The sequence below is a fragment of the Camelus bactrianus genome, chromosome 2 (assembly GCF_048773025.1).
Source record: "Camelus bactrianus isolate YW-2024 breed Bactrian camel chromosome 2, ASM4877302v1, whole genome shotgun sequence".
NCBI classification, from domain to species: domain Eukaryota; kingdom Metazoa; phylum Chordata; class Mammalia; order Artiodactyla; family Camelidae; genus Camelus; species Camelus bactrianus.
In genome coordinates, this window is record NC_133540.1 from 101,457,296 (window position 1) to 101,477,689 (window position 20,394).

General features: G+C 43.1%; 3 protein-coding genes across 12 annotated transcripts in view; 1 reads left to right on the plus strand and 2 right to left on the minus strand.

The window, feature by feature from the left end:
* FRYL (FRY like transcription coactivator) overlaps nt 1-5,727 on the plus strand; it is a 226,669-nt gene extending 220,942 nt beyond the window's left edge. For 7 of the 10 annotated variants that reach the window (XM_074348242.1, XM_074348245.1, XM_074348234.1 and 4 more), the window contains 4 exons: nt 1,144-1,161; nt 1,963-2,073; nt 3,063-3,253; nt 3,580-5,727. In XM_074348242.1, coding sequence (XP_074204343.1) covers nt 1,144-1,161; nt 1,963-2,073; nt 3,063-3,253; nt 3,580-3,838 — 579 coding nt within the window. In that variant the 3' untranslated portion in view covers nt 3,839-5,727. The remainder of the gene's footprint in view (nt 1-1,143; nt 1,162-1,962; nt 2,074-3,062; nt 3,254-3,579) is intronic. The other 3 variants (XM_074348216.1, XM_074348253.1, XM_074348227.1) reach the window with 1 other exon arrangement.
* Nucleotides 5,728-8,815: 3,088 nt separating this feature from the next.
* On the minus strand, nt 8,816-13,042 carry ZAR1 (zygote arrest 1). Its single transcript, XM_010962704.2, has 4 exons — nt 12,104-13,042; nt 10,564-10,656; nt 10,405-10,479; nt 8,816-9,180 (listed from the first exon to the last, which is right to left on the minus strand). The coding sequence occupies exons 1-4, from the start codon at nt 12,965-12,967 to the stop codon at nt 9,037-9,039; spliced, it is 1,176 nt and encodes a 391-aa protein (XP_010961006.2). The 5' UTR covers nt 12,968-13,042; the 3' UTR covers nt 8,816-9,036.
* A 338-nt stretch (nt 13,043-13,380) lies between these two features.
* SLC10A4 (solute carrier family 10 member 4) lies at nt 13,381-19,908 on the minus strand. The gene is made up of 3 exons (XM_010962705.2): nt 18,781-19,908; nt 17,829-18,039; nt 13,381-14,816 (listed from the first exon to the last, which is right to left on the minus strand). The coding sequence occupies exons 1-3, from the start codon at nt 19,374-19,376 to the stop codon at nt 14,304-14,306; spliced, it is 1,320 nt and encodes a 439-aa protein (XP_010961007.2). The 5' UTR covers nt 19,377-19,908; the 3' UTR covers nt 13,381-14,303.
* Between the last annotated feature and the right edge of the window lie 486 nt (nt 19,909-20,394).

Sequence of the window (20,394 nt, forward strand, 5' to 3'; positions counted from 1 at the left end):
TCTTTTCCATTACATCCCAAAGTAGAAGCTATGGATATATACATGTAGAGTCAGTTTTTATATTAATAGAAATGGGAAGAAAGTATTTAAAAGTCAAATAGTTGTTAGTGTTCATACAAAACCTCAGGAATTTAGATATGCTAATATGGTTGACACTGGGTTGTGCTCAACTAACTGTCCACAGAATGACCATCTACATAATTTATGGTAAGCAGTGCAGAGCTAAAGTTCACCTTTGCTTAGCAAATCCCTTCTAAATTGATAGGAATAAATGTTTTATAAATAGTTTTACAGAAAAAAATATTTAGAAAGCAGGCTTCAAAAAGGACTTTTAGACTATATTTACATTACTGTGATTGCAGTTTTAATCAGAAGTCATTCTTCTCCATTAATGAGACTACGTCTAAGTTGCTGTAGAAATTTTAATGTAATAATTTTTAAATGGTACATAAACCATGTATTTTACATTATCTCGCTTGATTCAAACCTGAATTTCTGAGGTTTACTAAATTACATTTGGAATGCAATTTAAAACACACATCTGCTCTCAATATTTTACCTTCTGATTCAGCACTAATTATGGCAACTTAGGACTTAATTAGTAAAGGGTGGGAAACCTAGAATGAGTCACACCAGAGATAATCTTCTCATGGGCAAGTATTTATTATATAAAATTATAAGCCAATTCTTTTCTGAGAAGTAAGTAATTCATTTCTTATTTTCTTATTAGAGTTTTCCACTTTACTAATGGAAATTTTGTTACATTTGGCTTTTTTTTTTTTTTTTTTTTTTTGGAAAGGCTATAAAAACCTAGGTAGAAGACCACTTTCAATGGCCAACTTTTCAACATCCCTTTAGTTTGATTTTATTCTTTGGAGCTTTTGCTCAAGAAATAAACTGTAGCCTAAATGTAATTTAGCTATTATTTGGCAAAGAGTTTTAAAAAACACCCTGGATTGTTACAGTAAATGTCTAAAAAGTTTTATTCTGGAAATAGCATCATAAATTTTTCTTTGCGGTGTAATTAAATGTTCTTCAGTTTGCCTGGGACATCTGTGACCCTAGTTAAAATGACTTCTTACACTAATTCTTGGTCTTTTTCTTCCTTTGTATTTTTTGTGACCTGATCACCTTCTTGCTTAGCAAATGGAAATTCTAGCAGTAAGTGACCTGTCTTAATTTATAGACTATTTATCCATGTCAGACAAACTGGTTTTCATTTGCCGTTTGTGACCTAGCAATGTTTTGTCATGGACTGCTTTAAAAGTAGTGTGTGCTTCAGTTCTGTGTAGCCCTAATCCATGAAATGTTTTAGTCCTACAAAGAAAATGAGGTTTTATAATTAATATGTACAACCAGCAGTTGCCTTTTTGCACATCTCTAACATGTATTTTAAACTTAATTTAAAAAAATTCAATTGTATTTGTTAATTTCATTGTCTTATTTCAATGAGATTACAAAGTGGCTTTTCTTTTTAGAAAAATGAATTCATTTTTAAGAAAAATGATTCTTACTTTTTAGGTGAGAGGTTATCCAGAGTTTTATTTTTTGCTTTATCAAGTATTTGTTGATAAATGCAATGAGATGTACGTCTCAATGTGGCAAGAGAATATGCAAATTCCTTTCATCATGAATTTAAAGTTTTAAGTTCTAGTGAATCCTTTTTAAAGCATTCTCTTTCTTGCCTGATGAAAAATTCTATTTATCTAATTGAAAATGTGCTTCACACTAAGAATGAATTATGTAACTAATCTTTACATTTTTATTTTAATCCCAGTCTTCAGAGCATCTTTCATGTATCTTTCATCAACTTCACACCATATTAACTTGCTTACTGCAGAAAAATAAATGCCAGGGCCATTTTAACATAATCATTTACTTATAAATTCTTATTAGAAATATGCTATCTAGTCAAATATGGAAAATAGTACTTACATTTAACACAGTGTTATTTATTTCCAGGAACTGGAGCTCTGCCGAAGGTTATACAAATTGCATTTTCAGTTGCTGCTTCTGTTCCAAGCCTACTGTAAACTTATCAACCAAGTAAACACAATAAAAAATGAAGCAGAGGTAAATATCCAGTTGTAGTAGGTATCTGTAACTGATTCTAAAAACTTATAATATATACATATATATTCCTTATAGGAGCACTTAAGTTAAAAGTGGCTTATGGGTGAATCTTTTTTATTTTCTTCCAGCTAAGCATTATCAGTTTTTTAAATGATGTGCTATTTCAGGACCTATTAGTAAATCTGACAGCAGATATTCAGCAGTAAAAGGCTCAAGACCTTAAGGGTTAAGTAGCAGCAGTGGATCATCTGTAATCAAAAATCAAGCACATATCAATTCAATAAAGACAAAATTGTATCATGAAACCCCATGACCTCTTGTCCACATAGTATTTCTCTGGCTCTAGTAATGCACACAAGAATAAATAAGAACACTGTGAATGTAGAAATCATGCAATGAATAGACTTGAAGATAGGGACTTTAGTCTCCCTCCCCCTTGTCAACTGCTGGTAGCAAAATTATCACTGAGGAAATCATTTCACTTTCTAAAATGGTTAAATTTATTTTAAAAAAAAATACAAACACGACTGGTTTATACAAATACCCTGGGTAAATAACCTTTTCAAATGTAAAGACCCTCATTACTGTCAAAAATTTTTTTCATCATGCTCCCACATTTCCAAGCCTACTGTTACAAAAAAAAAAAAATGTATTTTTACTATCCAAGGTGAAATATATATCACATGTTAAAACCAATATAAACATTGGTTGCAAACTGTTGTTTTACATATTACAATGTAACATTTATCACATTTAAGACAACCTGTTTTATCAACAGTATTTAAAGACTACTATTGGGTGGCTAAAATTCTTTATCCCAACTGAATAGAGAACTTGAAATATTAACTGCCTGTAACAACTGAGCTTAACAATTGAAGATAATCTTTAAGAGAAAATACCACCATCAGATGTGTCTTCATGGCCAATTAAATGCTCTTTTTGTTAGAGTGTCCACATTCATCCTTTTAAGGCATATCTATTTGTTTTAGGTCTTCAACATGTCAGAGGAACTTGCCCAACTGGAAAGTATCCTCAAAGAAGCTGAGTCTGCCTCAGAAAACGAAGAAATTGACATTTCCAAAGCTGCGCAAACTACTATAGAAACTGCCATTCATTCTTTAATTGAAACTTTGAAAAACAAGGAATTTATATCAGCTGTAGCACAAGTCAAAGCTTTCAGGTAAAATGTGAAGGGATTTAGAGGAGATGCTTGTATCCCCAGCTGGGAGTTTACAATGATTTGGGTTTGGTTTTCAATTTGATGTTTCAATATTATATCTTCGTGAAAGGAAAACCTGACTTTATTTCATACAGTTTGATGCCAGTTTTAGATTTTGTTCATTCTCTGTGATACTTTCAGTAATATCTGCTCAAATATTAAAACGGATCCTCAGTGATTCATAAGGAAATTTTGTTGTTATTTTTATAGGTATTAACTTCAAAGTAGTTCATCTTAACCAATAATTGCTTTAAGTCTCAGGACTTAAAAATACTGTGTATTTTCAGATCTCTGTGGCCCAATGACATCTTCGGCAGTTGTGAAGATGACCCTGTCCAGACGCTGTTACACATCTATTTCCATCACCAGACGCTGGGCCAGACGGGAAGCTTTGCAGTCATCGGCTCTGACCTGGACATGTCAGAAGCCAACTACAAATTGATGGAACTTAATCTGGAAATAAGAGAGTCTCTACGCATGGTGCAATCATACCAGCTCCTAGCACAGGCCAAACCAATTGGAAATTTGGTGAGCACTGGATTCTGAGAAACTTCAGGCATTTAGGAGAGAGACTAAACTGAAGAAGATTAAGAATACTAACAAGCACCTTTTATGGACCCTTGCAATTCACTGATGACTTTTTCTGGCAGCATCCACAGCCACAGTGTAACTAATGTCAAAAACAGAGATCTGAAGGGGGAAAAAAAAAACTAATTGTTTAACAGCTGCCAATACCTCCCACAATAACTGTATGAAGAAAGAATTTTTTAATTATTTTACCTACGTGAAAAGAAAAGGGCTAAAAGTGATGCGTATAAATACATTACTTTCTGGAAAAAGAAAAGAATTCTAAGAATGTTTGCAATAATGGCCTCTAATACTGAGACATTGGAAAGCAGGTGAAATGAGGCTGAAATCGAGGCTGGTTCATTTTAGCTGAAGACCTGCAAAGCCGCTTGGATGTCTGGCAGTCACAAGCATAATCCACAGTTGATGCTTAAATCATCTACATGAAGAACATCCAGTCGGATAGACAGACACAGAAAGACTTCTTTGCAAAAACCATTGATTTTTCAACATGTGGGATAAGGGCATGGGTGTTTTGTTTTTTGGTCTGTATAAGGAATTTGTGTGTGTGTGTGTGTGTGTGTGTGTGTGTGTGTGTGTGAGCTGAGGTGTGTGAATATGTGACAGTCATATTTTCAAGGTATGGATGTTTGGTGATTGATAACGTCTCAGAGCATGCCTAAAAGAGCACTGCAAGATTATTTTTGAAAAAATTTTATTTTATTAGATCTAACTCTTCATAGTGTGTAAATGTTAGAACATTTTAATAATATTTTAAAACTGGGCTTTCCCAGTCTTTCGAAAAGAAATAATATATCTGTTAACGTTATTGGAATGCTGCTCAGTTCTCTGATCAGTGCTTATGTTACGATTGTTGATAACTAACCAAAGTAGATGCCTGCAGAGACTTTAAAATGTAAAATAAAGATGTATGCTGCCCGCCAGCTCTTCTCATTAGAAAAGTTAACTTATTTTACTCCATAATTATTATAGAAACTGTATAGATTAAAACCAGTATTTTCTTGTACATTTGTGCAACGCACTGTTATACAAGAATAGGTGTACAATGCTAAAGAAAACATTGTGGTCATTGATGGTAGAATATATGGCTTGCAGGCCCTGAAGTCTGCAGAATTCAAGAAGAGAGATGCACATGCATTTTTATAAGTTTATTCAGGACTCACGTGTTTCACCCTAAAGGAACCTGGGGCTCTGGGGGAAGACAAAAGGAAGCCTGAAGACAGACTACCAAAACATGCCATATCCTGAGTCACTGTCCAGGTCTGTAGCATAACATGAACTGGATTCTCTGTCCTTTTTTAAAATAGCATTTTGTAAAAGAAATGAATGTAGTCCCACAATTCCTCTGATTTGAAAGGAACAACTTGTATTTTTTATATGCATCTCTGATCCACTGTGACTCTTCTTTTAAACTGGGCTCTGGGATTCCAGAGTTTAGAATGTAGACGTGAAATGCTTAGCTTTGCCTTTTCTTGGGGGTGTGGACCCTGCCAGAAATGGAATTATGCTCAAGTGCATTACCTGAGGGCACTGGCATGCTGTGGGACTGCTGACTAGAGTTGTTACCTGTAAAACTCTGTAACTGGTCACAGCACATTCATAATCACTGTATTTTTTTGACCCTGATAAAACACACACACACACACACACACACACACAATTATTTTGATGGTGTTCTGGTACTGTAAATGGTGTCCTTTAAATTATTTAATAACTTTTGGGTGCGGGGCAGGAAGAGAGGGGTGGTGTCCAGAGACACGCCACACTTTACGTCCTATCTGACCATCCCCTATTTTTCTCACCCTCCTCATATCCTTTTTGTTAAAATAAAAAGCATTGTAGCTGTTGGTTTGTGTTGTATTTTAAGAAAGGATGAATGACTATAGTGTGCATAATTAAGGAACTCCTCAAACATTGCTTTCATTATTCATAGAAAATAATTTTCCTTCAAGAAGAGAGAACAGATTAAGTTCAATTGACTAATTACCCAAAACAAACCTTCCAAACAGTTGAAATTTCCTTTTCCTATTTATATGTAACTAAGCCTATTAATAATGTAATAGAAATGAATACAGTGGCAGAAAGCAAGATGCAGATGTAGTCATTAGGATTGTCCTTTTGCAAGTGGATTTTCTTAAAACGTACACCATTTTGCTCCTCGTCCGCTAGACCCAGATTCTGCATTTATTAACAAAATATATCAAATTCTTAAGTTATCTATCACCTCAGTTCAAGCAGAGCCCAGTTTTTGCTCATACAACCTTTCTCTTTTCCCCACTAAATTTATTATTTTTAAATAGTAAGTTTGCGAAATAACAGCAAGAGATCTGGCAGTTTCTCCATGCTGCTTCTAAAGTAGAAAGCCAAAGGATTTTTACTCAATTTATAACACATTTTCTACTTTTAGTGATGTAAGATGGAGGATGTGGTACCCCCCGCCCCGTTCCCCAAGTCTACCTTAAATTTAGGAAACCGTCACACGTTCGTTCGCTTGGAACAGACTCACCAAAGCTGGAGTGAGCCTCCCTCCTTTAGGTCTATGAGAACTGCTCAGACACCAGCATAACCTGCACGAAAGGAAATAAGAATCAATGTCATTATAATTGTACTTTATGGCATTCTTATTTTTAAATTTCCAAAGTAATCGATCCACTGTCAGTTAAGCAAGTGTAAGAAACACGAAGAAAACTAGAATCACGTCTCTTGACAGGCAGAGAGATCAGTACTCCAGGGTATTTCCTTCTAGCCTCTCTTGCTCAAAATCACTTTTTATAAATTTCCAATAAACAGTTTGACAGTGCCTTATTGCAAAGACTGTCTTCACCATAATCCTTGAGTTTTTGTACCACTTTGTTCAATGTCTGAATGGTCATTAACTCTAAAACACACCTTGATCCTTGTTTTCCTCAACTGTAAAATAGAGTTACCTGCTCTATTAGGAAAATCAATGGCAAACAATGTTAAGTTTTAAGAGATTAGTAGCTATTCTAACAGCTGTGTTAATAACCACTGAATTTGTCTTAGGACTCATTGCAGGTATGTTTGTATTGTCCCTCATTTGTTCAGCAAATGCTCAGGGTGCATATATTATGTACCACTTGCATGCCATGTTGTCAGCTCAGTTTCCTACCCCATACACTCCCTCAGCCACGTCAGTAGTTAAGTGTTAGAGCAAAACCCATCACCTTCACCCACACCTGGAGTTATTGTCCTTCATTTCCATTTGGCCCCACCACCACCTTATCTGATCTTTGCAAGACTCCTGACTGGTTTACAGGCATCTGCTGTACTCAGTGATTACTTAAAGGTGAATCTGGGGGTGAGGCTATAGCTCAGTGGTAGCGCATGTGCTGAGCACGCACCAGGTCCTGGGTTCAATCCCCACTACCTCCATTAAAAACTTTTTTTAATAAAGCAACAGATTATAAAGGTGAATCTGTTTGTCCCCATGCCTCACCAAAGCTTTAAAACCTTTCAGTGGATTCTCACCGGTGATACATGAAGACCAGTCCTCTGGAACAAGGCCCTAAAGTCCTCCCGACCTGGGTTTACCAGCTGTGCCTGCCATCATGCCCATCCCTGTCTTCCAGGGTTTTCTACCACTGGGCCTTTGCAAATGTTGGCTTAGTCTGGGGAAGTTCTTTCTCCTTCCCCTCTTCATCTAATTCAACTCATTTGAACTTCAGCTCAGCTGAGATGTCAGTTTTTAGGCAAGACTTCCCTGACCTCCCAAGTCAGATTTTTTTTTTTTCCCTACCAAGCAGTTACTAAGTAGCTCTTCCATACCACATGGCAGAACTTTTATGCAAGAATTACATTCCCACTACATGGAATTTTATCCTGGCAGAGGCCAAATCCACGTTTCTCTGTGGTAAGTGCAAGGCTGACTCAATTGTGGTTTTCACACTCAATTCCATAAGCAACTCCTGGATGCTTATTAAATGCTTCACCTCATCCAGATAGTGATTCAGTAGGGATAGGGGCCTAAGATCTGCATTTTTATAGACATCTTTCTAGGTCCATATGGTTACACAGGCCCTTCCCCTTGCTATAAGGGTTCTAAAGACTTTTAACTCATTTTAGTTTCTTTTATTCTGTGTATTTGTCTACATACAAGCATCCAAGATGTTATCAGACTTACTACATATGGCCTAAGGGAATAAGGGTTAACTTAAGTGGGATGGTTAGAAAATTGGAAGGCGGAATAATTAGCACCTGGTTCCAATTATGTGGTTTCTGTAACCAGGAAACCAACAGCCCTCAACTCTTGATTTCGTTAGAATCCTTCGTGTCACTCCCCCAGCCCCACACACCAGGAGCGCTCTGGTGCAGGGCCGCAGTGTTTTCCTGGTAATCCAGTAGGAAGCTATTAGGTGCAGTTGGATGAGAATCCCCCTGTTAGATGGCACCAGATACCATTTCCACCTACAGAGCTGCAAGTCCATAACAAGTAAGACTAAAGCTGTCTCTAACTTAAAATACATTTAGGAGAATCTTTTTAAGTTAACTTCAAATGGACTTCAGCTGGCCATTTGTTAGTTAACATCTTCAAGCTGCCCTTAGCCACCCTGTTCCAATTGGCACCTGTTCCACAGCTGTGACATTGTGATTAGCAAGTCACCAGCTCTCACAGCTTTTCTCCCAGAGTAGTTTGTTGCCACTAAACTGAGGTCACCTGTAAGCACCAACGCTCCCAGACACTCTGGGTTCTGACTCTGGGTTACCCTCTCCCCGCAAGGCCTGGCTCCACCGCCTCCTCCCCTAGAAGAATGCTTATTTGAATTAATGGCTTTTTAGTCAATTTCTTATAAGTATCAGCACTACAGACCCTAAGCAGTAAACCTCACATCTGTGAACCCCTCAAACTCTCAAGTGACCAACCTAGTTCAGAGCCTGGCCGCTTCCATCTGCAATGGACAATATTAAAGCAACAGGCCCAGACTGTTAACACAAGCTCTCCTAAATTTTAAGGATATTACACAATGTATCAATTACTTTGCAATGCTTTTATTTGACAGCTTTGTCAAATACAGCCTTTCATGAAGTAATTTGAGGCGGGAGAGGCAGGAAGGAGAAGGGGCATGGAAAAAAGCTCACTTGTCTGCTCCACGAGCACACGTTCAGCAGGACCAGGGTTTTGGTTTTTTCACATTCATTTAAATTATGTATTTGAAACTGAAAGTGCTGTCGCAGGATAGGCGTTTGCCTTTGCATCTCCCACACAGGTCTTGACGATGGGGCCTTTTGGGGTCCACATGGCGCAGTTTTACCGGGCAGGAGCATCTAGTCTGTTTACAATTCTGGAGAAAACAAAAAACAAAAACAAAGTGAGAAGTACATACAGAAGATAAACCCTTGGCAATGTCCTGGCACTTTCACGTTCATTTTCTAGTGCATTCAAATACTAACTGAATGCACTCCAAGCAAGGTCCTGTGCTCATCCTGTTCTGTCCACATCTCTCCCCAGCAACGACAGGGTCAGAAGGAACAGAGCATTTAACCACGCAGTCCTGCTCCCACGCTGCCTAGGCTTCAATTCTGAACTGTGAAGTTTCTTTTGAAGCAGTTTAAGAGGAAATCTTTTCCTACACTCGAAGGGTGGAGAACGAGCAAGCAGGAGAGAGAGGAGTTTGACACTGAAGTGCGAGGCTAGAACTAGCAGGCCTGACATCAGTGGCTGATCTCGGGCCGCCACCTGCTGCAAAGGACCTCAAAGCTGAGGCACAAGGCAGAGCAGCACCTGCTGGGCCAAGAGCAGAGTGCTCATGGCATCTCACTTTAGAACTTACCCCAGGTCTAGCTTAGTCTAAGTTTGCCATACTTGGTTTCTCTCCACCCTACTCCGTGCAGTGGTCATGCGGCCAGCGTCCACCTTAAGTGCATCGATTAGGCTGTCTCATCTGGCAAGTCAGGCTCCACTAGCTGTGTAGCCAGTTCAATCCCTTCTTCCCCCTTCGATTCTCTAAGCCCTTTATCACAAGTGCAGTGCTTACTTAACAGAAACAAGCAACATGTTGCCAGTTAACCCCATCAAGTTGGGCAACTTAAGTTTACTTTAAAACAAAGCCCTTTCTGAACTCTCAGGCAGAAATGGAAACTTTAAAAAACCTGTGATTTTACTAAATACTCTAACTCGAGTATGTGCTTCACAAAATGCATTTGGGTAAAATGTCAACCTTTACCATCAAATGTTAGTAGAAAGGTATTCTGGTTTTCAGTTTGCTTTCTCCTACACTAGACTGAGTTGCAGGTAAAGCAAATGTTTTTCCATATTGCAAGTGAGGTAACAGCCCCTAGAGATGTTAACATGTCCAAGGTCTGCAAGGGCAGGAGGAAGCTAACACCGAAGCCCTGTTTCCCAGTTGAGCATTATTTCTACAGCTTCTACCAGAAAGCAGTCAAAACCTCAGGTCACGGGGAACCTAGGCGCTTTTAGAAAATACATTTTAAGAAACTACCCTACCCCCCCCAACCTTCTGACCACTATCCAGTTCAGACACAAAATGCAAAAACACTTGATTTACTTGACACACGATATCCTCCACTCGGTAAGGGTTATAAGACTTCTGACATGTTCTGCAGAACTGCTTGTAGTAAACCTGTGACGGAAGAGACGAAGAACTTCAAGCCAAAGCCCCGGAACCTTTCCGTCCCGACGACACCAGTTGTGTGGTGTTTCTTACCTTGTTAGTGCCTTGCACACACCACACGTAGGCACTTTCCCATCGGATGTTGCAGTCCTTGCAGTGATAGTAGCCATATTTCTGCTCTAAGAACTGAGCAAAAGGATAGCAGAGTTTCACCAACATGACGTCTGAATTATCCTTCACTTCAGAAGCCTGGGGAGACCTCTTTGATACTTAAAACTGGCAGCTCCACTCCAGATCAGAGGAAAGCAGAATCAAGTTCAAGTCAGCCTCCCCGGTGTAATAATTAGGGAAGCTAATGGCTTTATCAAGCAGAAGAGCATGGGCCCACGAGAGTCTATGAGCCAGATTAACTTGGTTCATAAAGCACATCAATGGTTTATTAGGTGGGTGTTTTCGCTCAGACAGGCGGAGGAAAGCCAAACATCCAGGGCTCCCGAACCCTGGGTTTGTCTCTGTAGGACATACACGAATGCGGAGGTTAAACAGAAGAAAGAGAATAAAACTCAGCATCCTAAAATAATCTTGGGTGAGCACCTTGAAGAAAGTTCTCTACGCTGCTAATAAAGTTTCCAGCAAACAGTGGTGTTAGGAAACTAAGCCATAATTCATACTTAATGTGAACAAAAGTAGCATCGCCTTATCCTTAAGTTTTTCTTCCCTCTCAGTAAGAAGTTATAATCAAGTCTTGGTGCGGGGGCAGGGGTTAGGCCTTTAGAATTGTTAGGAACTTTGGAGAAGACAGTGCAATTTCACAGGTGAGCAAAGTTAAGACTTAAGAGCGCACATGGTTTGGAGCAGGCACAGCTCGTGTATAAACTTCTTGACTCACTCTTCCTTTGCTTCCCCCATCCCCACTAAACAGCCCTGGGGTCCCTGGAAGAGACCCAGAAGGACTCCTCCAGACCTCTTGCTACCTCTCATGCCTTTCCAATTCCCTGGGTTACAATCCCCTCAGTGTGCTCCAGCCCTTTAGGGTTCAGGCAAGTGCCAGGGGCTCTCCAAGCCTGCCGCTCTTGGGAAGCAGCGCAAGGTAGCGCAAATGTTTCAGCCATACTCAGATTTCTGAACAGGGGTGCTTCTTAAAGAGCAAGGAAGGATCCTGACCAGGACCCCAGCAGGAGGCTGTTTCAGCTTTTAACACACTGAATTTGAAAATGTGAATGTAATCCTCGGGACTCGACTCTCCTTGCCAGTAAATTCACCTTCTAATCTTCTGAGCCGCATCCTAGATCATCCATGTGCCGGATCCACACAAGACTACTCGCCCGCGGCCAGGGCTTTATAGAGTAAATACACTCCACTCAGAATAAGAACGTCAAAAGGGCGTCTCCTTGGCCACCCCTGTGGGGCCGGTGTCTTACCATCGCAGCAACAATCAAGCTACGCTCGATTTAATTCCGTCGGAGAAAGATACCGGCAGGTGCGGAAACGCACATAGACGGGTCCCTGCCTAAGGGGGCGCGGCGCCTCCGCCAGTCGCGAGCAGCCGCAGGGCGAGAGCGGAGACGGGAGCCTGGAGAACGCACAGCCCCAGGGCTCCCCAGGCCAGTTCCCCGGCCAACTCGGAACTCACCTGGAAACGCAGGCGCTCCTTGCCTGGCTGGGGGCTCTGCGACGGCGATCTCTCGTCTGCGGCGTCCGGGGCCCTGGGCACCGGCGGGGACTGCTCCTGGCTCACCGACACTGCGGCCTGGGCCTCGTCCTCCTCCTCGGACTGCGGCCCTTGGGGCGTCTTCCTCGCTGACCCCTCGCCCTCCTCCGAGCCTCGGGGCCTGGCAGGTGGCGGCCCTCGCTCTCCCTCCGGCTCCCCAGGCCTCTGCTCACCCGCCGCGGCCTCGGCCCCTTCCAGGAGGGTGGCGAGGCGGCGGGAGGCCATGGGCGAGTACACGGCGATGGTGCGCGGGAAGCGCACGGGCCGCGGGGCGCCACTCAGCGGGCTGCCCTGCTCCGGGTCCCGGCGGGCCGGCTGCGGGGAGGGTGGGCCGCTGCCGCCCGCGCCCGCAGCGCCCCCGGGGCCGGGGCCAGGCGGGGGGCCGGGCTCGCGGGCCCTGCGCAGCAGCGTGCGCCGCCCCAGCGAGCACTGCACCGAGACGTCGCGGCGCTGGGTCACCTGCACCGCCGCGTCCTGAACGCCGGCCCGGCCAGGCCGCGGGGCGAGACCCGGGCTCACTTGCGACAGGAGGGCCATGAGCTGCGCCGGCTGGTAGCTGTGGAAGTACTCGGCGGCCGCCAGCTGCCCGTAGCCCGGGAAAGACGACGAAGACGCACCGTCAGAGGAGGAGGAAACAGGAGGGTAGCCCCGGTCCCGGTGCCGCCAGCCTCCCCCGCCCACCGCGCCCTTGCCCTTGGCGGCGGCCGGGTAGGGGCACGGGTACGAGTAGAGGGCACACGCCGGGTACACGTAACCGTCCAGCACCTCGTCCCCCAGAGCAGCCATCGGCGCACCCCTGCCGCTCCCGCCCGCCGCCCCTGCGCCCTAAATAGGCGGCCTCCCGGGGGCAGCCGGGCGCGGGCTCCACCCCCGCTAGCCTGGCTGCGCGGACCCCGCACCCTTCCCGCCACCTCTCGTGTTCCCGCGTCCCCACCGAGGGAGCCCCTCCTCAACCTTCTCAGTGGGGAAATCGGCACAAATACCCTTAGATGATCTGCAAAGAAGGCTTTCTTGTGGTGCAAGAATTGATCCGTAAGTGAACTTCCCCCAGGTGAAGAGGATTCCCCCAGGATGAGCTGAGACAGATGGCCCCCATCCCTCGATTATTCCCGGGATCTGCGCCCCCGGGAAGCTGAGGAGAGGCTCAACCAGCCTGTGGCGTGAGCAAAAACGCGAAGGTTTGGGTCTGATACCTAGGATCTCAGATTATAGTTTATTTAATTATCTCAGAGCTGCTCTGTGAAATCTACGCATTCAACCCTTTCAGTAAGTGCAGAGGGAAAGCCCTCCAGGGCGCCCGTATCTAGGCTAATTGTTTTTTCCCTTGGAGAACGTCCTCCCTCCCCCAACCCCCACCTCAAATGGTGAGCAGGAGGTGCTGCTGAGTTCCACGAGGGACTAACGACTATGGCAATTCTCTGTGGTGGATAGTCGTTCTACAAATCATCCCTCCAAAAGATAAACTGATTTACAGTGTGTTTACATAAATGCAGAGGACCAGATCAGTCCCCAGTTGAAAAGAAAATGTTTTGTCCACTAGAAAAAAATGTTGGCTGTTCATTACAAATAGGTATCAGATCAAGTAATCAAATACATTAATGTAATTTTTGATTTGATACAGGTTTGACAATAAAATACTATATTGCATTGTTTTAATTGACCTGTTTTAGGATTTTTCTGAATACAGGTCAAATTTTAACAGTGTCAAGTATTTATAAGCTGAGAGAGCACTTTTTTTTTTTTTACAACAATTACATTAAACTAAACTATGCTTTACAAATATAGCGTGTTTTTACTCATACGAGATAGTGCGTCAAAATTCTACATTTCCAAGACCCTGTCTTCTAAGAGTTAATACATGGTGAAAACCAAAAAGCACATTTAACTTGTTCAGGCATCACTCCAGCAGTCCCAGGTGCAAGTTATATTATGACATTGATTTGCAACTTATGAAAATGGATTTATATACCAATGCAACTTTACTGGTAGTCAGATCAAAACTGTTACATTGTATAATAATGTGAACCAATTGTTGTTCCTTAAGTAAACCATAGACACTACCACAGACCATAAATATGAAGTAATATTTCAACAAGGCAGAGGCTCCCGTGTATCTCCGTATTTAGAGTGAAGTCTGAGTGGTTTCCATCATAATTAAATTATCTGTTTTCACTGTGCCATAGGAAGTGTCTGCCATTTCCTCTTCTTTTAGTTTCTTATAAGAAATATCTGTATCTTCATCTTCATCTAGAAGATCTTGCTTGTGCAATGTTCCACTTCCATATATTTTATAAATTAAAACAAAAATCCCGGCTTCTGCAGACTGGAAAAGGGCATAGAGCAAGGGAAACATGTACATACTTCCTATGTATTGTGGTGGAAAGGCCAGTTTTAGGACGGCAGTACAGAGCTGCACGTTCTGGCTGCCTGTTTCCAGGCACACAGTCCTCTTGCAGTTGGGTGGAAGATGGAAGAGAGTGGCTAAGCCGTAGCCCGAGGCGTAGCCTGCCAAAGGCATTATAATCGCTACTACGTAAACAGCTGCAGAAATACTTGCCAGCAGTTCAGGTCCTAACATAGTGCCAGTCAGTATGAAAAGGACCACCAGCGTCATTAGCAGAGACCACAGGGAAACCTAGTAAAAGAAAATGGGTAAACAAGCCATCAAAAATCAGATGGTTGAAGAGAAATTCAGGCAAGGGAATCCTGGGCTTTTGGATGAGAAGAGCCATCTAGTCTGGCCTCCTACACAAAATGGAGATCTTCGCCATTAAAAGCCTTTGACAGAGTCTGAAGACGGGGAGATCACCTCTTCAGGAGGCATCCAGGCCATGCCGGACAGCTCTAATTGTTTGAAGGCCTATCCTTATGTCTAGTGACAATTTGCCTTCTACAGCTGCTAGCCACTGTCTTAGACAGGCCCTTGGGAGCAGCACAGACCAGACAGACTACTCCTCCTGCAGAACAGCCTCCAAAAATTTAGAAAACAGTTATGAAAGGTAGGCTACTCTTCTCCAGGGGCAGACCGTCCTAGGCGTTCATCCTCAATCCCATAACTCCATTTTGGAATCCTGGCTGTTTAGTTTGTGAGTGTGCCTCTTTATTATGTATGTATGTATTTTATTTTTTAAACATTTTTATTGAGTTATAATCACTTTACAATGTTGTGTCAAATTGAATGTGCCTCTAATGAGTTCTGGTTTTACACGAGATAAAAAGTTATTAAATTTATGAAACTGAGTGTCATATTTTTAACCTGCAAAATACCTTATTATATCTCAGAGAATTGTTCACAATACAGAAACAATTACCAACTCTTAGATCTGGTAAGAGAAAAGAAAAAAATGTAAATATAAGATGTGAGAAATTCTTTGTAATTCCACAACTCCCTGCTTTTTCGTCTGTTCATGAGAAACCTCCCACTTGTAAGTCTCTAATGATGCTTAGGAATTATTATAGATAATAGATGGATTTTAGCTACAGAACAACTGACTGTATAAAGCACTGTGTCATCTTGATGTCTGACCAGTACATTTCACTCATGCAAGACAGGCTTGTAAATAGCAAGGTGGAAACCTAAAAATTCCTCTCCTCGTTCTCCTTCAGATTAGTAGTTAGCTTTTTTTTTTTTTTTTTAATGGGAGAGGGGGTTGGATGGGTGTTTTTGAAGGAGACTACAGACCCAGAAGAGTTTAAGAATTGTTTCTGGTTCCCTAGGTAACTAGGGGGAAACCCCTTTGGAGTCTGTGGGATTGGCATACACTTTATACTCAAAAAAATTAATCAAAATTTATCTGGGCTGGTCAAAAAGTCTACCCTAAAGGATGCTAAAATAAATATTATTTAAGGGACTCATGCTACAAATGTACAATTGGCAGAAACCAAACCTTTTTTTAAAAAAATTTTGGGGGGGGTTAGGTAATCAGATTTACTTATTTATTTATTTTTGGAAGAGGTGCTGGGGATTGAACCCAGGACCTTATACATGCTAAGCATGTACTCCATCACTTGAACCATATCCTCCCCCTAAAACTTTTCTTATATTAAGTTTCAAAGTGTGTCGACATCAAAAGCTTTGACAAGAAGTCGGATTCTTTGTTGTGAAAATATTGTCTCCAATGTTTCCTTTGAACTACCTTAAATCATATGGGTAAGAACTGACACTGAAAGCTCATTTTAAAGTGTATGCAAAAGTACAGAAATGTGAAGCAGATCTTAGTGTTCTGGTTAAGGAACAGGTTTGGCTTAAACTCAAAGTTAGCCAGTCTTATTGAATTATCTGTTATTTAAATATGTTTATCTGTTTTTAGTATGGAAATAGGTTATTAGATTGATTCTCTCTTCTCTTAGAATTCTTAGGGTTTTATAGTAAATGCCATTACATTAATAGTATTACCTTAATGACAAGCTTAGTAAGTTCTTAATGATCTCAAGATGATCTATAGATATATTATGTATAACATATAACAAATATGTATATTTACATGTACATATATATTTATTACATTCAGACATATATATTTATTATAGAGCACAATTTTTTTACTCAACGCTGGATATACGTACAGAAAAGAATGCTCCATTTTTCGTATTAATAAAAGTTAGGCTCTCTGTATGATCAGATTACTTTAGAAAATAATATAAGTAAAACATAAAAGATTTTGTCTTCTTAAATCTAAATAATTAAAACACTAGAGTAACCCTTTTTCTCTTCAATGTCTGAAGGAATTTGCATGTACCTTTTACAGAAATTAGTTGTGTATTTTATTTGATTAACTCCCTAAAACGAGAATCCTCTTCATAGTTTCCTCTTATTTACTACCATTTTTGAGTTCTCAAAGAAAGCCTGATTTACAAACATTTAACTTTTTTCTCCAATCAACTGTTACAAAATCTCTACTGCTACAAAAAGCATCTGTTTTTTTAAAAACAATATTATAAATATTGCACAAAATAATAGAAAGCCTCATACTTTCACTAGCTTTAGAAACCATATGAAATATTGCAATAGGAAAAAAAAAGACACAAATTTAATAATGGCAATATATTCTGCATTATTTATGCAGGACCTAATTTTATTTTGTGCTTTGAAGCCAAAGTTTTGTGTATTCTATTATAATCCACAGTGTAATTTTGAAATTACTTTTGGTTTTATTAGTGTAAACTTATTTTTAGAAAATTAATAAAAACATTTTAAAGGAACCGCCTATAGAATTTCTGAGTTCCACTTTTAAAAAATAGAGTAATGCATTTCTAAAACACTACACAAATCCTCTTAAAATGATTTCATTTCATCTGCTTTGATTTTTAGTAATACATGATTTGTTAGTGGAAAAACGTGCCATTTAATTGCACTGTCACCTGTTTCCCTTCGTGACGTTTCCTCCTATGAGTCCTGAGAGTTCTCTTACGCTGTTTTTAATGAACCTGGTGTACTTAATCAAAGCTATTATTTTTGAATTTCCAAAAGATGGAATGAAAGTAATCTTTGTGACATAAACTTTTTTTTTTTTAAAGTTTATCCATGCAAGGGCTATACAGGCCTTTTCTTTCTTACCCCTTTTCCCCAAACTTCTTACCATTTCAGCCACAGGTCAGAGACCGAGGACTCTCTCTACATAGCACACAAGGGGAAGAATGACCTTACCTTCACGATGTAGTCAGCCACCCGGTTGTATTTATAGCGAATGAAGACACCCAACCCGATAGGGATGAGGGTGCTGCAGAGAGTCAGGGTCACTGTCCCTATGGGCAGCAGCTGCACCAGGGGGGTGTTGATCCAAGCCCGGCTGTAGATCCACAAGCACAGGGGCATCAAGACCAGGGCCAGGAGCGTGGAGGAGATGGTCATGATGATGCTGCAGAAAAGGGAATGAACAGAAGTCAGAATGAGCTTTGAGCCAAAGAGCCTTGCTTGCATACTGGGTAGAGGAGAAAGGGAGAGACTGCAAGTCCCCCGGCTTGAAGTCAGGGGGGAACCTGCTTCATTCCAGGGAGGTACCAAGAGAGCGGCATGTCTAAGCCCAACTGAAACAAGAACTTCCGGCAGGAGAAAAAAATAAAACCTCAGGACTGCTGCCCTCTGCCTTATAAAGCCTACTGAGCTGGTTACAGTCTGATGATCTTGAGGGCAAGGAACGCTTTTGTTCTCTTTTTTAATCCTCCGAAGCACCCTGTTAGACACGGTAAAGCTGCCGAATACTACTTGTTGGATTGACCTCAGTCATATTGTCTTATAGATGAGATTCCTTTCTTTACTGGAGCCAACAGTCCTATTTGGCTTCCCAGCTCCCTTTGTCTTCCATTGCCCGTTAGACCTGCCCTGACAGCCCAGCACACAGGGAGGGTGGTGAGGGAGCTGTGGTTGAAACCCCTAGACCCTCAGCGCGCCTCTGTCCCTGGCTAGATCTCCCTGCAACACCACCTCTTCATGTCTGCCTGGACTTGCAAAGCCCGCGCGTCCACGTCTTCTCCAGTTTCTTCTCCCCTCTTCTGCGCCTCAGTCTAACCGCCTCGCCCTCCCTTCTTGATCTTGAATCCACGGTCGTAAACGCGGTGGACCGGGATAAGAGATGTCTAGGGGACGGCCAGCTGCGTACCTGAGGTTCATGTCGCCGTCAACCAGCAGGGACATCAGGTTGGAGAGATTCCCGCCCGGACAGCAGCCGCACAGGAGCACGGCCACGGCGGCCACCCCGTCCAGGGAGAAGACGAGCGCCAGCAGGAAGGCCAGCAGCGGCAGGAAGCCGAACTGGCAGAGCGCGGCCAGCAGCGCGCCCACCGGCCGGCGGACGTGCGCCCCGAAGTGGTTCACGTCCACCGTGCAGCCCAGGCCCAGCATGGTGATGCACAGGGCGGCGCCCACGAACACGTTCAGCCCGTGGTTCAGCGGCGTGTCCCAGAACGGAGGCTCGTGGGCGGCCTCGGGCGAAGCGAACGTGGGAGAGCCCGGCCCGGGCCCGCCGTCCGCGAAGCTGCCGGCCGTCGGCGCCGGGGTCGGAGTGGGGCCGGGGCTGAAACTGACGCCGGGGCCCGGCGTGACACTGAGCCCGGGGCTGGGGCCGGCGCTGGAGGCCGGCGCGAGGGGGGCGTCCGGGCCGGGGCTCAGGCTGCTGGCGTTGGGCGACAGGGTGTAGTTGTCCGGCTGCAGAGAGGACAGGGCAAAGAGCAGGGTGGCATTGTCGGTGCCGTCCATGGCGCTGTCGGCCGGAGGCTGCGAGTCTGGCCCCTGCCCGCGCGGCGGATTTCTCTTCCCTCCTGCCGCGCGCGCCTCTCTCCGCTTTGGGTCGCCGGCCCCGCCGTCCGTCTGCCCGTCCGCAGCCGCTGAACTCGGCTGGGCTGCGAGCCTCCGCCGCGCGCCGCTGACGTCCGAGGCGGCTGCTCGGTCCTCGGCTGGGGGTCAGCCGACGCCCGCGGGCTGGCACTTAAGAAAGCGCAGCCCCCGAGGGTGAACCCAATCGCTGGGCCCCCGCGCCAGTAGGCCCCGCCCCCGCCTCCAAGTCCCCTCCTTTTAATCACCAGTAAGTGGTTCTGTTAGAGTGTAGCCAGGGGCGGAACAAAGACCTGACAAAGGACCAGAAAAAGAAAAACCCGTGCTTGGCTGCTGATCAAGTTCTCTGATGGGCTCTGCCTCTTTTATAATGAAATCTGGAGACGCAGGCACGTGAGAGAGAGAAAAGCTTTCTCTGCGCACGCACATACATCCCGCACACTGTTCAAACAGCCTGCAGCCTGCAGCATCCGGAGGGGTGCCTGTTTTAATTGGAGGGGCTCTCTAACAGCAAGACGCAATATCGGCTTTAATTTACAGAGAATTTTTAAATAACATTTTTATGTTCGGACTTAAAGTAGTAATACTACTACTGGTGAGGTTTGAGCCAGGTCTTGAGAGCAACTGCTTGTGGCTTGTGCATTATTTCCTCTGATTCTCACAGCGGAGCCGTGGGACAGAGACTGTTAGCTCGATTTTTATATATGAGGAATCTGAGGCACAGGGAAATCTCTGCTTCAAACCCACGAGTACTTGGCTGAACGTGATATGGTGTTAAGGCGTGTAAAGCGCTCTACTAAGAAAAGTCTCCATGAAAAATGTGTATTTTGGAAGTTATTGGCAGACGGGGAGAGGATATTCCAGTGGCCACAGATTTATGAAGTGTTTTAAGTATAGAACTGGGGTTAGGATTAAAGGACTGAAAGAAATAAAGTGGTGAGAG

Coding starts and splice junctions, on each gene's coding strand:
- SLC10A4 (XM_010962705.2), bottom strand. CDS start 19,376: ATGGACGGCACCGACAATGCCACCCTGCTCTTTGCCCTGTCCTCTCTG. Junction 18,040..18,780: donor GACGGCGACATGAACCTCAG/GTACGCAGCTGG, acceptor CCTTTTCTGCAG/CATCATCATGACCATCTCCT. Junction 14,817..17,828: donor TGGCTGACTACATCGTGAAG/GTAAGGTCATTC, acceptor TTCTTTTACTAG/GTTTCCCTGTGGTCTCTGCT.
- ZAR1 (XM_010962704.2), bottom strand. CDS start 12,967: ATGGCTGCTCTGGGGGACGAGGTGCTGGACGGTTACGTGTACCCGGCG. Junction 10,657..12,103: donor AGGAGCGCCTGCGTTTCCAG/GTGAGTTCCGAG, acceptor CCTTTTGCTCAG/TTCTTAGAGCAGAAATATGG. Junction 10,480..10,563: donor GTGTGCAAGGCACTAACAAG/GTAAGAAACACC, acceptor CTTCCGTCACAG/GTTTACTACAAGCAGTTCTG.